The 16,408-nt window shown below is 47.6% G+C and overlaps 1 protein-coding gene across 1 annotated transcript; it reads right to left on the reverse strand.

The window, feature by feature from the left end:
• Positions 1-1,680: 1,680 nt before the first annotated feature.
• On the reverse strand, positions 1,681-6,044 carry LOC122375802. Its single transcript, XM_043355341.1, has 2 exons — positions 5,792-6,044; positions 1,681-4,460 (listed from the first exon to the last, which is right to left on the reverse strand). The coding sequence occupies exon 2, from the start codon at positions 4,049-4,051 to the stop codon at positions 1,778-1,780; it is 2,274 nt and encodes a 757-aa protein (XP_043211276.1). The 5' UTR covers positions 4,052-4,460; positions 5,792-6,044; the 3' UTR covers positions 1,681-1,777.
• Between the last annotated feature and the right edge of the window lie 10,364 nt (positions 6,045-16,408).

A 16,408-nucleotide genomic window follows, 5' to 3' on the forward strand; every position in this document is an offset into this window, starting at 1 on the left:
AAATTGACCAATAACATGGCAGTGAGATGTATTTCTATATACCTAACAAAATAAGGCCGGAAATATATAGAACAAGCTTTCGTCTTACATCATCGGTTTCTGGTCTCGGGTTCTGACCAGAACCCGATGATGTCGTAAGACGAAAGCTTGTTCTATATTTTCGGCCTTATACTCGCACTCAAGACTGAACAGTGAACATTCAACTCGACTAATGTGCCCCGCGCCCTTGCCGACGGCTCGCCGGCGGGCATCCGACTCCGTCTCCCGGCCGGCCCGGGCGCGGCGCCGCGGCGCGGCCGTCCCGGTTACCTGACCCGGCCGGCTAAAGGTCGGACCGGCTCCGGCCGCCGCTGCCAGCCCGCGGCGGGTCCGGGGAGGGGTACTACACTACATTCTTCCATTGTCGTGGTAACATGCTTGGTGAGGGCAAACATTGGCATTATTTCTTTCCCATTAATATTAAAGTATTGCCTGATTATCTCGTTTAGTGCTGCCATCTGTCGAATGTTGTTCTCCCTAGTTGTTCTTCCTAGGGGTCGTCGCAGTCTGCCCCGCCGCAGTCTGCCCCGACACTAATGTTCCGTGATTATCGCCGGCTCTAATACGGTCCCAATTTCATCACCATATTTAATTCAGATTATTTGTTCATTTAGAAATGGAAAAGGAGTACTTGTAACCACCACTCGGTTGGGGTCAAATAGTTCAGATGCTCAACTACGTTTTTTTATACATTTTTGAAAACTTTGATAGGGGATTTGGCTGCCTGGTGTATAATATACCTAAGAAGCAAGCAAAGCACTCTCGTTATTTTAACACCGCGTGTTGCTACGTGGCCGAGGAGCAGAGTAAAGAAGAGAGGGTAAAAGACCCCTCCCTTTTCGTTCAACTGCGCAATTAAACAAATTTGACGAGGAAACAAATGTACCTATTAGCCACCTCAGTAATTCCAAACCCGTACCATTCTGTACATCGGATTTCGGCATAAGACGTCAGCACTCGTCAGCATTCATGGCTTCATCACAAAGCTGTAACATCAACCTTCGACATGTCGACCTTTGATTTATTACCGATAAGCATGTATGTTCTAGCACACGCTTTCCTCCCTTCTAACGCTAATCTCACGTTCTATATATATATATATATATATATATATATATATATATATATATATATATATATATATATATATATATATATATATATATATATATATATATATATATATATATATATTGCAAGCCTACAAAACATCCAACAGACAGGATACTGTCATAAAGCATTCAAGGTTACCCTTCTAAGCCGCCAATTTCCACATCAATTATCATACCCATCGAACTTGTAAAACACCCAGTGCATTGTCATGTGAGGACCCTCTTTATGCACCAGCATTCTTAATCTTAACTTATTTCTTTATATCACCATTAGTTAGCCAATCCTGAGCGTGCCATATCTGAAATTCAACATGACAGGCATCATAATTCTAATCAACTATACTACATGGCTTTTGCATCCTTTACCCTTAGATACCACTCAGTTTCTAAAATGACCACGAAGTACAGCTGTATAGTCGACTACAGAATGATGTTCCACTTTTCACAGGCAATTATTTGCCTGGAGTGGTAGGCTGTGCCGCATCACACGGGCTGAGTTCACAAATTATAGCTTTGACCCAATGCTCACAATCGACACGCTTAATTGCGTGATAAACGGCACAACTTAGCGCTCCGGTCAACTGATAGCTTCTGAGGAGTCGAACATCATTCTGTAGTCGACTATACTATAACTCAAATTCCTTCTCATACCTCCGCGCCCACCGTGGATCTCGCGCCAGCCGCTGAATGCGAGGGTCCTTCGGCCGATCACTCCGGTAGCTAGCTAATAGCTTGTACCGCTCGTCCGGTCGATGGCTGACCTCGTCCTGACTGCCACCTCGACGACGCCTCTCAGTCTTACGACGCTCTGGTATCTGACTGGGCGCGGTGCAATAGATGGGTATATCCACGTAGGGTCGTGGCCCACCTGACGACCATCCGGGCGTTTCGTTTGGCCGAGATGCCCTCAAAGGCAGATAGACCACGTGCGATGAGCTGCTCCCCGTTTCCATCCCGTTGCTGGTGTGAGTCCCGGCAGGTCCACCGACGGCTGAGCTGATCAAGGAACTTAAAGCAAGCGCGTGGTGTGAACCGCTTCTGTCTGTCCCCATTAAATCGCCGTGCATTGGTGCGCTGGTTGCGAGGCGCAAGTTCGGTCCACAAGTCTGCTGATCAGGATAGATGAACACCTCGCCACTTTGAACTGACGTCTTGCGGACGAAGCTTTCGGATAGTCCAGTTGCGTCGCTGCTGTAACAGATGGGCGCAGTGTACCGCTCGTCGGGTGGCTGGCTGACCTCGTCATGGCTGACTGTTGTGCTAGTAGTCATGGTAGAACAGCCTGAGTCATGACAATGCCTTGGATGCTGCGCCAAGGCTTCGTTTGCTCGCATTTTGGCGTCCGGAGGTGCGAGATAGACGTTCTGCCAGTTCCCATCCTGTTTCGGTCCACAGCTGGTGTGTGTCCAGGCAGATACGGGGCTACTCTGACTGTCTAAAAGATCAGTCATTTCTTGGTGAAGCGTGTCACCAGTCACGTTTCCAGTGTCGTGAGTCATGTCGTAGTTGATCTCATGAATTCCATCTGCTTCCATCGGCGAATGTACCGCCTGGGACTCGCGGCAGACTCCTGTCCAGGTCTTGTTCGGTTTCGCTCCATAGCTGGTGTTTGTCTCGGCAGTTTGGGCGATGGTCTGACCCCCTGGTGTCTGGAAGGACGTGCTGTCGACTGGCTCGGGTACGTAGATGTTAATTGGTTCACTGATCTCAGGGCGTGAGCCCGGTCCGTGAGTCTGTTGGTTGCTTTGAGGGTGCAAGGTGGTATCCAGGGATGGCTGGTCTTTGTCGGCGCTTTGGCGCGACTTTCGTCTGAAGCGACGGCTTACGAGGAAGAGGGAGACGGCTAGCATAATCGGGACTGCAACAACGATAATGCCAATCAGGGTCACATTGTGGGTGAAGCCGGTGCGGACCTGGTCTGAGCCATCGCCGAACGGCTTGTTCCTGATCACACGGTCGAGGGTTCCTGGTCGAGGGTTAGTGTCGTTTATTTCGTCGGGAATCGTAGACGGCGGGATGGTGGTGGGTTCCGTGCAAAACTCCTTCAGGTAATGGCCCAGTGTCGGCCGGACGCCCTTGATTACACAGAGAGGCTGGCTTATCCAGAATGCGTGCTCGGAAGACATGTCCAGACCCAATGTTGTTGTTATGTTACAGTCACAGGGAATGTCTGTTTTGACGTCATTCACTGTTATTCCTTGGCTTTGGTCAAACAGCAGCGAGCCGTTCTGTGGATGTTTTATGTGGAGGTTGGCTAGCAGGATCCGAGGGTGTGCCGTGCCTGTGCTGTAGCCTTGTTTCACGTTTAGTGAGTTGAGGGCTCCCTTTTCCATAACATCGATTGTGCAGTTTCTGATTGTGATAGCGCTGTCAGCAAGCACCACGATTGCTTTCCCTGACGCTTCATTGATAGTGCTGTTCTCAATGGAAAGCGTCGTAACATTCAGCTGCAGCCCTGCCTTTGCTATTTTTCCTATTGTGCTCTTCTTGATCTGAGCTTCTGTGACCGTCCCGTTGATGCCCGATTCATCAATTTGGTTCAAGTGGCTGCTTTCTATAGTCAGCTTCCTCATTCCGTGCCCAGTTGAGATGCAGTTTTTCTTGGTACGATGGATATGCGACGAGCTCAGGGACAGGGACGCAACATTGCCACCGAACGTGTTTTCGCCACAAGTTTCCATGATAACGTTGTGAAGCTTCAGCTCGCCAATTTCTGCTTCAATGCCATCCGATTCAATGTTGAGGCACGTCACTCTTTCGATGCTGAGTTCCTGAATCGTTGCGTTTCGGGACAGTGCACCTGAGTGTACGGTGAAGTTCCTAATGTCTGAAATCAGAAGCCAGTGCACCTTTGCCTGGAATGTACCATTGGGTAGAGAAATATACTTCATATTCTTCATATATATATTCTATCATAGAATCAGTGCTGAAGGCATTTTCCTGAACGATCAGCGACTGTGTGTTTGCCAAAGATAAACTGCGAAGCTGTGCGTCAGCCATAGAGCGCTGCAACATCTGGCAATCATTGACGCCGTCAATGGTGATCTTCGAGTCGCCTCTCCAGCCATGAAATGCTTCCGGATGCAGCTGAAGACTCTTCACTGAGCGTATCGTCACGGTGATCTGTTCGGCCCCGCTGTCACGTGCCAGAGAGCGGGGCAGCAGGATCACGGTATTGACGTCGGTGATCTCGATGTCCTTCAGAGATGTCAGAGAGGAGATGGCGTCCGGTTCGAAGGTGATCATCTCGGCATCGGAAATTCGGATGTCACGCACACCTCTTGGAAATGACGTAGCCGTGATGTTAATCTGGAACAGAGACATGTGAGCATGAATTAGAGAGATTATATAGAGTGAGATGTCAATCGGACATCAACTTTTTTGTATACCGATGTTAAACCGATACCAACTTGGTATTTGGTATGTTATATTTGGTATTTTGTCGGGATTATGGAGCATCACATATGTATACGCTGCCCGACTTTTGTAAAACGTTAGTGTTTCTATCAATTTTACAAGTTGGTTTGGTTTTTGGTATTTTACCATTGTTTTAGCTGATGTCCCATTGTTGTGGCTTGGTATCGGTTTCCAACTTTTCTCTACTTGAGTTGACATCACTATTATGAACGGAGGCGCTTTGACCAAGCACATGATGGGGGGGGGGGCAAGGGTGGATGGATGGCGAACGCTGAATATAGAAATAGGCTACCGTAGAATAGGCGGACCACAATCATGTGGCATTCCTCACAGTCGTTCCTCTGTTACCGGTTCGCAGCCTGTGACTGCCATCAGTGATCATTAATGAATGACAAACAGCAGGCAAGAAGGTACAGCCCTCGGGTCACTACGTGGTAGGTATTCTTTTTTGTGACAAAACCTAGAATAGCTCGAGGGCTATGGCACAAGTTGATTGGAACTCATAAGGGGCAGACGTGCGATGCTCCACTCTTTCGAATAGGCCTATTATTAAACAAGTCATACGTCCAGTGTTGCAGTAAAAAGAAAAAGTTTGTTTTGGGAGCAAATATAAACTTCCGTGCATTACCGCTAAGCTAGGTGAAAAATGTATACGAAGATGGGTCATATAGAAATACGACAAAAACTTATGACGCCATTGTAACATCATCTTAAGTGCTACGACCACCAATCTTTCCTTAAATATGGAACATTTTGTTTTTGTTTTTGTTTTGTTGGGTGGTTAGGCTCTTGCGGTCTAGCAAGACCATTTCAGAAATCAGAGCCGGAAGGATAATAGGAATTAAGGTGAGACATTGGTCTGGGCGAGCACCCCGGTGAGTCGCTGGGGCTGAGCCCGTCCAGAGGACAGGCAGCCCCTGACAGTCACCGCACCCGGCTACGGGCCTGCTCCTATAGAGGAGCTCCCCGCATGGGATAAAGTAGCCCGTCCAGCCCGGAACAGTGGGGCTGAGGTGTGGAGGAGGATTTGAACATCCTGAGTATGGAAACGACGGAACAATGGAATGTGGTATTCATTCGTGGCCATACCAACTACCAAATAACAAGTTCATATCTTATCCGTTTTCGGAGATATCACACAAAACGAAAGGGGGGTGACAACTTTATGCCTCCCAGCGTTTCGTGGACTAAAAGCCTATAGCACCCGGTCTGCCTCCACTCACCTGCTTCATTGGCCGGTCTTTCATGCTGCAGATTACTGTTCTGGAGGTCAGGCATTCTTCCCGTATATCAAACTGACAGTTGGAATCTCGACAGTCGGTGGCAGAGACCACATGCCATCGTATAACCGTCACAACCAACAGGGTGATCAGCGGTAAGTGCCACCCCATTCTGGGGACAGACTGGACTCTGGGGAGGAGCGGCTGCAGATCGGGAGCGCTGTGACCGGAACGGCGGCCCGGCACCAACAGCAGTATTTCCCCCCCCCGCGCCGACCGCTTATATAGGCTTGGCAAGTGGCCCTGATTGGCAATGCTCAAGTGTCTCAACAACATAGATAAACTGTTGTTGCCAGTAAAACCAGGTATCAGTAGATCAGTATCAGTAGATAAGACTACTACGACCTACGACAACGGCAGAGTCCGATGATAATTCAGATAATAACAGGCTTGAAGTTGTACTTAAATTTTACTCAGTACACAATTCATAGTTCGTTTCCAGTTAACAACCATAGAAAAGGTTTTATTTTGGGGCCGTGATCAGGTGAAGGGTATGGGTGTGCCAACATCGAAATTAACCCATTTACGCCCTTCGTTGCGTTTTCGCAACGCAAGCAAGCGTCGACGTGATCGAAGCTTGAGAAGTGTGTAAAAGAGACTAACCGATGAGACAAGTTTCAGCGTGTGTAGCATGGTTGTGCGCATGATACTACGCAGTTACAAGTCTGTGCGGCCGGTAAGTTACTGCCTAGAGCTCCCAGAGGGAAGTCGAAGGTTTTGTGAGTGATGACGTCACGAAAACCAAGATAAGTAGGCTAAGTGCTTAATAATATCGTAATGAAAATTGTGTAAACATATTCTGCAGAGTCCCTACAATAGTGTAGATATGCATTTTGTTAAGAAATAATGCTACAAAAAGGGTTTGTGACTATTTTCAAATATGACTACGGTCGCGTTGCGGGAACGCAACGAAGGGCACATCGGAAAGACAGCGGTGTTGCGAAAACGCAACGATGGGCACATTGGCAGGGTAGCGGAAGTATGAATATCAACAGTAGACTTCACTCGTGATACCCTGTGGGTTCTCTCTTTCTCTCCCCCATCTTCCTCCCTCTCCTCCTCGTTCCCCAACTCTCTCCCCCCTCTCTCTCTCTCTCTTTCTCTCTCTCTTTCTTTCTCTCTCATTTTGTAGCCATGAGGCTGTAGCGGCGGAACATCTTCAATTAAGGGGGGGGGGGAGCACTGCTGACTTTTGGTCTCATTCTTTCCATTTCCATTTCCATGCAACGCCTATCGGGATAATGTTAAAATGGCAAAATCAAGGGGGGCACGGTGCCCCGGTGCCCCCTCATCCCGCTCCGCCGCCTATGCCATGAGGGACGTATATAGGTATGTTTAGTGCAAGGTGCGTTCGCACGTAAAATGTTGCGACACATTTCATATTTGCTGGCTCAAACAGCCACAAACACTCCTTTCTTTTTCTCTCGCAGATTTTCGGCCTCGGGCTGTTCGTTCACTAAGCAATGTGTTCCCATGCATCTGAAAATCGCATGGTAGGAAAAGGACCCATGCATCAAACGGTCGGCGATGCTAACGGAGCTGAGAGATAATTAGGTCCTTTGGAAATTGGATCTACTATGTACATTGTGCATAAATAATGAATAACGGGGATGTATTCTGGTATCAGGCGACAGATAGGCATCGCCATTCTCTGGATAGAATCTGCTGACTACCAGCATTTACGTTAGAAAAGATAACTGAGGGTCGACAAATAGTGGGATAGGCCCCCTCTGAGGGTAGCTGAGCCCTTCGGCAGGGGTAATGAGGGCGGACCCATGGGAAAATGATAATTTTTAGGATTCATAACTCGCATAGATTCATAAGCTGCTTGATGTGGAGTATACACCTGTTTTCTTACTTTGATAGGCTTTTTATCTAATCAGACCATTTTTAGAGCTAGCAGGATTATTGGAATTAGGGGAGACATTTGTCTGACCGGACACGGTCAATCGTAGACTGGAGACTGAGCCCAGCCAGTGGGCAGCCGCCACCCATGACCCACCCCCTTCCCCCCTCCCAAGCACTCACTGCACCCGGCTACAGGCGCGCTCCTATGTGAGCTGCCCGATTGCGATATACGTTGCCGGTCCAGCCCGGAACAGGGGGATGAGGCGTGGAGGAGGATTCAACTATCCTGAAGATGGAAAGGACGGATTGACGTCGAATCACCATTCTGTCCTGGCATTGTCTTGAGAAAGAGGTTACACGTGAAGGTCGCTGAGAGTGGGGCCATGAAAATTTTGGATTAGCTGTAAACATGATAAACTGGGAGTCGATTTGTTGTGATGCGCTACGCCTTACGAGGGTAATTTGTTAGAGCCGGATCGGTCCTTTTTTCTTTTTGCTGAGATTGGGTACGACTAACCTGCAATGGAATTTAACTTTACTCCTAGGAGGGTGGTTAAAAATGATTGCGGATATACGCGCATACGAGAGGCACTGGTTTACTCCCAATCCTCCGTTTAATTGTATTCAGTGTGCACTGTGCAGGGTCTGATAGGTGGAGGTAATGGATCTGTCTAGCTTCCAAAAAGAAAGCATCACCCTGGATACGTGTCGACCACAACTTTAAATGAACAGCAATGGACAACGTAAATGGTTGATAATGACCGTGTTGCCATCTCCCCGTTCGCTAATCATGAAGTTATGCTTCCTCACTGAGGCTCTTAGGCGGGTTATAGAGCATGACGGATGTGGGTTCCGCATTTTCAAGCAATAGTTGTCAACAGTTGATTGATGTTTTGTCAAAATATATTAGCATATACGGCAGTTCAGTGTACTTTATGTCCGTCTGATGTGCCCGTCGTTGCGTTTTCGCAACGCTGATGGCGCCCGGTGTGCCCTTCGTTGCGATTTCGCAACGCATGTTTTTTACGTTTTTCTCGAGAAACTTTTGCTGCAGGCAAAAATTATTTTCGATTCCATACAAGGCCCTGGTAGGAGCATAACATATTTTGATTTCGTCGATTTTCATGATGGTCAATATTCCTGGGCATAAATGGGTTAACCCGCGCCCTGGTGGGGTCTGTTTATAACGCGACCTGGTGGGGGGGGGGGGCTATTTTTTGCCCCCCCTCGTATCTCCGAAACTACTGGACGGATCCGCAAAATTCAAACGGCGTTCGAAAGGCCTGTCAAATTTGTCGAAGGAAACCAAATTTGATTGACCTCGGGGTCACCGATGACGTCACAGGTCAGGTCAAAGATGAAATGTTTCACCGTTCACAGGGCTTCTAGGGAATGCGCTATAACACCGAGGAAAACGCATTTTGTCGAGAATCAGCGGTAGGGCGTCAGTTGCCTAGTAGATATGTTGCTATTAGAGGTCACTGGCAATACCAGGTCAGGTCACAGGTCAGGTCACCAAGGGTCACAGGTCAGGTCACATGAGCCCAACTTTACTAAGGTTGTGTGATACATTTTTATGGCCAATTTTTCATTTCCAACTCAATGGTGTTGGTTATATTATAAGACTATCAGGTACGGCTTAGGTCACTTTCTGGTGAAGTTCAGGTCAAGGTCAGGTCAAGGTCAGGCCAAAAAAGGTCAAATTTCAAAGTTGATAGTTTTGCATAAAATGGGTATTGATTCGATGCAGCTCGTCACGGGGAGTCTAATGGTGGTCTTTGTTTTGCGCTACGGGGTCTAGAATTGCTAAAAATTGAGTTTGAAAATTTGACGTCATCAATTTTGAACAGTTTTTTTCGCTATAACTTCGCCAAAAAAGGAGGTATCAATCTCAAATTTGGTATGTGGATGGAAAACGGTAAGGACTATCACATTTATTCCGGTTTTTGCGAAATTCAAAAAACTTTTTGGATTTTTCGATTATTATATCCGAAAAATCTATTTTTTGATTTTTGGGGGTCAAAATCCAAAAATTTCAAAAATCCGAGATAGCAGTTTTGTAGCCCTGTCTAATCTACAGCTTTTATGTCGTTATCATTTTTCTGTATTTGCAAAGCTATAGGCCTGACAGCTCTTCCCGCGAAACCCTTTTTTGGGTCGAAAACGGCAGAACATGACGTCACTCTGACGTCATTTCCGGCCAACCTATCATAGCCTTTGGAAAAATTTTTGGTCACAATGTGTAAAATTGATGTCCGGGAGGGTACTGGAAGTTTCGTGACGATCGGCGCAGCGGTTCTGGAGATATATCGAAAAGTCTGGAGGGGGGGGGGGCAAAAAATAGCCCCCCCCCCACCAGGTCGCGGGTTAACACTCCACAATGCTTACTAAAGAACGCCTATATAAAGGCTCTTTAAAATTCGGTAAATTCGATTTACCAATAGATGCAGTAAAAAGTAGGGTGTACCTATTGTGATTTTATAAACCCGCGCCAGGGTGGGTCTCTCAGCCAACTTCGCCATGGTGGGGGCCTTTTTGGCCACACCAGATTATCTATAAAAAAAAAATAATAAGGAAGCTAGAAAGACGCTTTAAAAAGCAATAGATAGGTCGCTACAAGATCTTTCAGAAACATCCAGGTCATTTTTTGATCAGGTCATGGCAGAGGTCACTGGAGGTCACCAAAGGTAAAGTTTTCACGAATTTGTGTTCCTATTTTGACAACTTTTCACAAATCGGCGCATAAGTCGGGAACCAAAAGAGCTACAGCACTTCAGTAAAGCGCACTCGATAGGTCTTTCAAAGGCCTTTCTGATCACCGCTCTCATATTTGACCTAAGGTTAACGGTTTAGTCTCCAGAGGGCAAAAACTATCAAAATTTGACGTTATTGCGGAAAAGGTTTTTGTATCAGGACTTTTGACTCCAAGCTTGTAAAACGCTGATTTTACCGGCATCGCGCTTGTCTCGTCGACATGCGTCGAATGAACTATAAGTTGACCTGAAAAGCTCAACTTATAGTGATATCTGGCAGTGATATCTGTGATATCTGGCAGACGGAAGTATGATCATGTGTCCGACGTGATTAGGAATTTGGAGTGGCTCCCCGTCAGTGCGTTGATTGACATGAACGACGTATGTCTGCTACACGGGGTGATTAGCAGGGGTGAGCCTGAGGTACTGCGACAGGACATATCGTACAATAGAGATGTTTCCGAGCGCCAGACTAGGCAGTCCGGTCATTTACATGTACCGCGTGTTCGAACCAGCCTTGGCCAAAGAACTTTTAAGCAGCGAGCGTGTAAACTGTACAACGAACATGTTATAGGAACGGAGCTTCAGGTCATGTCTGGTCCGCGCTTTAAGAAAGGTATTAAAAGTCACCTAGTCAGCTAGATGGATAGGCGACCATACAAACATTTTAGCTGTGCTTTTAGTTTTAGCGTGCTTTTATACTTTTGCAGGTTTAACTGTTTATGTGTCTTTTTAACGCGCTTACTGTTTTGACGAGGGCTCGGAATAGCCACCTTGAGTGGAAGAGTGCCGATGATGTAAAATACAAATACAAATAGTTCATATAAGTTGAATTTTCATTCAGGTTAAATTTTCAAGTTGACCTGAAAAGGTCAACTTGAAAATTTGACCTCAGGTCAAGGCCACGGGAAGGTCATGTTGCATATCATTCGATTCGTATGGTTGAGCTGAACACCATGGTGTTTCCAGCGCTCCAGCATGTTTCTATCTAAAGTTATAGTAAAAACTGTTGAAGACGTTTCATGACCTGGGATGACCTCAGGGGCATAAAATGGGTCACATGTGCAATTTTCCGGTTTAGTGTGTCATGTTTACCTCTGACACGATATTTGAGGGTGTTTTCGGCCAAACGAAGAGCATTTCAATTTTCTCCCATTGACTTATAACGGAGAGGTCGCAAAATTCATCTGACCTTAAGTCACCGATATGACAATTCCGAGATTCCCGAAATGTTTATGCTGAGTTCCTCATGCAAAAGCCCGAGTTGCAAACTTCTGGGATGTAAACTGTAGGAATGACAGAATCACGAAGTTTTTTAGAGGCATGGTTACCTAACTTGACTTGGTGACCTAACCAGATGTGATTTGGGATCAAAATGTTTACACATGATGCGAAATTGATATAGCATAACTCATAAGCTATACCAAGTTTCGCGGCGCTGCGCGTCATGGTTTTCTCTACACGCGCAAAAAAACTGGCAGGTGTTGCCAAAAACGCCTCCGCCCTCACCCGGGCGAAGGTTAATACCTCAACCCGCTTCCCGCTGGGGGTCCTGGAGTTATGTACACACTTTGCTGGGGGGTGGGTGGGTAGAACACCCCCTCTAATTTCTCCTTCTTTTAAGCTCCTGGGCCACGTAGCGATACGGAGAAAGCGGTGTTCGAAAGAGCGTCAAAAATAATGACGAAGTCACAAAGGTCACTTTTTCGTCAGGTCAAAGGTAAGGTCACCCAGAGGTCATTGAAGGCCAAATTTCGCCGATTTTGAGGTCGAATATCGACAATTTTCAAGAAGCCGAACGCATAACTCGGGAACCAATAGAGCTAAAGCGCCGCGGAAAGACACATTTGATCTGAATAATTCTCTCAGATTTGACCTAACTTCAACGGTTTTACCTGCAGGGGGCAAAAACTGCCAAAATAGACGATTTTCAGGTTTTCTGCAATAACTTTTGACTCATGCCTTGCAGAGCTTTCTGTTACCGGCATCGTGTTCCTCTTATCAAGACGCATCGAATTAACTATAATTTGACATTGAAAGATCAACTCGAAAAGTTGACCTCAAATCAAGGTCATGACCTGACCGGAAAGAGTCCTGTTGCATATCGGTCGATCCGTATCGTCGTGCTGAACACATCAAGGCGTTTTCATCGCTCTAGAATGCCTCTATCAAAAGTTATTCGCGAAAAACTGTGAGATACTATTACCATCCGTGACCTGAGATGATCGCATTAGCGTCGCCACGGGGGGGCAAGCGGGGCAGCTTGCCCCCCCAACCTCGGACCGGGCACCCCCTGAGATCGATACAGATCCGATGAGATTTTGGAGTCGGGAAAAAATGGGGGGGGGGGTACCTTTCTGAGAATGCCTGTTGAGGTCAGACTCGGTTGGAGAGTGAAGTTCAAACCAGAGTCTGACTCGCAGTCGCCAAAATCTTCAAGACTCCGAGTCCAGACTCGGAAATGTCAATGACTGTGATTCATTTCATGTTCCTAGTTCGTTCTTTATTACATTTTACAGCTGATTTTCATAAGTTTTGGAGTGCTGACACAATTTTCGTTCAAAGCGTGAAACGAAATCTTCGGGGCCTTTCTCAACTCTCGTCAAATGTCTGCGACAGGCTCAAGTACCGTACAAGTGTCGCAGGGCTCATGAGCTTGCTTTAAACGAAGGCTCCTAAGGAGCTCCACTGAGCCCTAAAGAAGCTTTCAGAGGGCCCAAACCGGCCGCTGAAAGTCCCACTGGTGTCCATGTTCTCTGAGGGCCCATACAGGGATCTTTGAGCCTTCGAACATTTCTGAGAACCTTAACTGGCCTCTGATAGTTCAGCCAAAACTTTTGAGGCGACAAACTTTGCTAACTCCAAGCCGGCATCTGAGGGGTCACAGCTAGAGGTGGCAAAAGATGCAAATTTTAGGAACCAGACTCGAACCAGACCCGGCTGGACATTTCTGGAACCAGTCGGACCCGGTATTAGTTGGAATCGGAACCAGTTGGACCCGTTCCCCAAAAGTCAATTAATAAAATTTACTTGTAGGTATCATTAGTTGCATCATGTAAAACAACCCATTTCCCACTGGGAATACTCATGATCTACTGTGTGCAAAGAAACATTCACTTCATTTACTTCATATTTTGCAATAATGTGTAGTGTGCAAGATGTATAGTTTATGGTAGGACCCGGTTGGACCCGTCAGAAAATTTCCAGGAACCGGTCTGGACCCATATGGGTCCAGACTGGTTCTTTAGACCGGGTCCTCGGGTCCACATTTTGCCACCTCTAGTCACAGCTCACGTGTCCCTCTGAGGACGTCCGCAATATTATGTCCCTACGTAGGGTCCTTAGGGATTCGACACAGACCCCGAGGGTTCACACTGTTATCCGAGGTCTCCAGGCTCACCCTGGGCCTAGTCTCTTAGCACCCGCCGCCCACACTGGCTTCTGAGGGCCCCACTTTGGGCTCGGAAAGCCCTAAAGCACCACGTACACGTAAATATTTGAGGTGACCCACGCCGATCTCCGGGATCCAAAGCATGCTTCTGAGAGTCAGCACTGACCCTGAGTGGCCTGAAATGGCCTGGAAGTCCCAAACCTATCTCTAAGAGATCCCTTGCCGCTATGCCGTGCGTAACTTTTGGTTCCGTTAAACAGTTTTTGTTCGCGTTTGCAGCGCTTCCCTTCACACGAAAAACGAGAAACTTTTGTTCACACTCGAGTGAACAAAACACTTCCTCTCACTGCAGCAAAGATGAATTACTTCCGATTCACACTTCCGACATTCACTCTCCGCCGAATGCCCAACTTAGCTACGATCGGCGGCTGGGATAAGTCCTATGCATTTCACGTAAAACCTCTGCATGCATGCGTGAATGGAGGTTTTAGCAGGGTGATCCGATTAACCCATTAATGCCGCTTGGGTCATATATGACCCAAACGCAACATCTTAACATTTTTTTCTAAATGGAGGCAAGTGGCACTTTAAGGAACTTGTGCGTGTGTTTAGTTGGATTTGTGGGTTCAGCGACGAGCGTCGGAGCCGCATAAAACTCGTGTGAGCTCGTCCACTGAAGTTTCTGGAGCCAAAGACGACGGGACTGCACAGCCGTCGGTCACTGGCAATGGCGCGCCGTCCCAAAAAGTGATATTATGCTATGTTTGCACTTTACTATCTATTGAATGATCGTCCACCTGGCATCTAAATTTGTCTGAAAAAGACATGATGTATATTTTTGCCCTTCTTGTCGCCATCGGATAACTTTTTTTCCTCGATAAATATCCTTGGGTCATAAATGACCCAGCCGGCAATAGTGTTGTCAATTTTCTCGTATGTTGAATACAAGGGAAGCAATTGATGATTATACGATTATTTATTTCTGGGGGTTGTGATCAGATCACAGTGGCGGATCCAAAGGAGGGGGGGGTCATATGGGTCACTCATGACCTCCCCTGGCACCCGGGGGCACCACCGACCTATCAGGGGCACCACAGGCCTAGTGTTGCGATGTTGGGATATCATGAGCGGACCGGTTGTCCGGGGCCGTGACGCGGGGCGGGCCGGCGACTCGGCCGGCCGAGGGGCACCACGGGCCTGTCAGGGGTACCACAGGCTTGTTAGGGGCACCACAGGCCTGCAGGAGCACCATCGGCCTAGCAAGAGCACCACAGGTATGTCAGGGGGCACCACAGACCTGCCAGGGGCACCAGCCAGAGGCCTGCCAGGGGCACCATCGACCTCACAGGGGCACCACCAGCCTCGCACGTGCACCTTGGGCTTGTAAAGGGCTCCACGGGCTTGTCGGGAGCACTTCAGGCTTGTCAGGGGCACCACAGTCCTGCCAGGACCCAGGGGCACCAGCGGCCCAGCAGGGGCACCACAGGCCCGCCAGGGGCACCACAGGCCTGCCAGGGGCACCACAAACCTAGCAATGGCACCACAGACCTGTCAGGGGCTCCACAAGCCTGTCAGGGGCACCTCAGGCTTGTCAGGGTCCAGGGGCACCACAGTCCTTCCAGGGACACCACAGGCCCGTCAGGCCTATGGTGTCCCCTCTGGAGCACCAGAGGCCTAACAGGGGCACCACAGGCCTGCCAGCGGCACCAACGGCCTCGTCAATGAGACGTTGCAAAGCATTGCAATGCAGTGCCTCTTAATATTGTTTGGCTGAAACCGCTATACAGTATACACAATAAGGTATCTAGCTAAATCGGTTTTCGTGATAACTCCTTATTTGTGACTATGCCAATGCCGGTTGGGTCATTTATGACCCATACTTATAACTTGAGAACCGATGGAACAATTTTTTAAAGCTTGCACAGTTTTCTTACTGGGGCCCGTGTGGCTAACATTTGTTAAGGACAACTAAATAATCAAAAAATAAAAATTCCGGCATTAATGGGTTAAATGGAGCGTTTTCCACCTTTTTTCTGGGTAATGATCATGAGCGTCGAGCGTCTGCATAGGGGCCCTCTGCAGTGCGTCGGCAATCGCAGCCACAATATACTATAATTCTACCAGTCGTTTTTGTCATGAAATTTCAAAATTTCGAATTTTTCTGTAAAAAATTACATGTCATAGCTAGAAGGACACCTTTGTCACCATCGGATTCCTCGCACCATTGCGCGTCAAATGATATGTAAAACGAGTGAGTAAAGACTGGGGAAAGGCAAGTTTTAACACAAAAGTTGATTTTGCCCCCCCAACCGAAAATCTCTGGCGACGCCTATGGTCTCAGGGACATAAAGAGGGGTCGCGGGTGCCATTTTTATGTTCAGTGTGTCAAAGTTAGGTACTTGTAATTCAGTGTTTGAGAGCGTTTAGAATGACTTTCGTTCAAAAGAGGCGGTTTTAAATTTCCTCCCATAGACTTATAACGTCACAATCTCAAAAACCGGAGTGTTCAACCCCCCCCCCCCCCCCCCTGCAGAGCGCGGGTTAAGGTCGCCCCGCACTGAACCTCGC

The sequence above is a fragment of the Amphibalanus amphitrite genome, unplaced genomic scaffold (genome assembly GCF_019059575.1).
Source record: "Amphibalanus amphitrite isolate SeventyFive unplaced genomic scaffold, NRLGWU_Aamphi_draft 001925F_arrow, whole genome shotgun sequence".
NCBI classification, from domain to species: Eukaryota; Metazoa; Arthropoda; class Thecostraca; order Balanomorpha; family Balanidae; genus Amphibalanus; species Amphibalanus amphitrite.

Bases quoted from the DNA above. Each gene is read 5' to 3' on its own strand.
- LOC122375802 (XM_043355341.1), bottom strand. From the start codon at position 4,051: ATGAAGAATATGAAGTATATTTCTCTACCCAATGGTACATTCCAGGCA.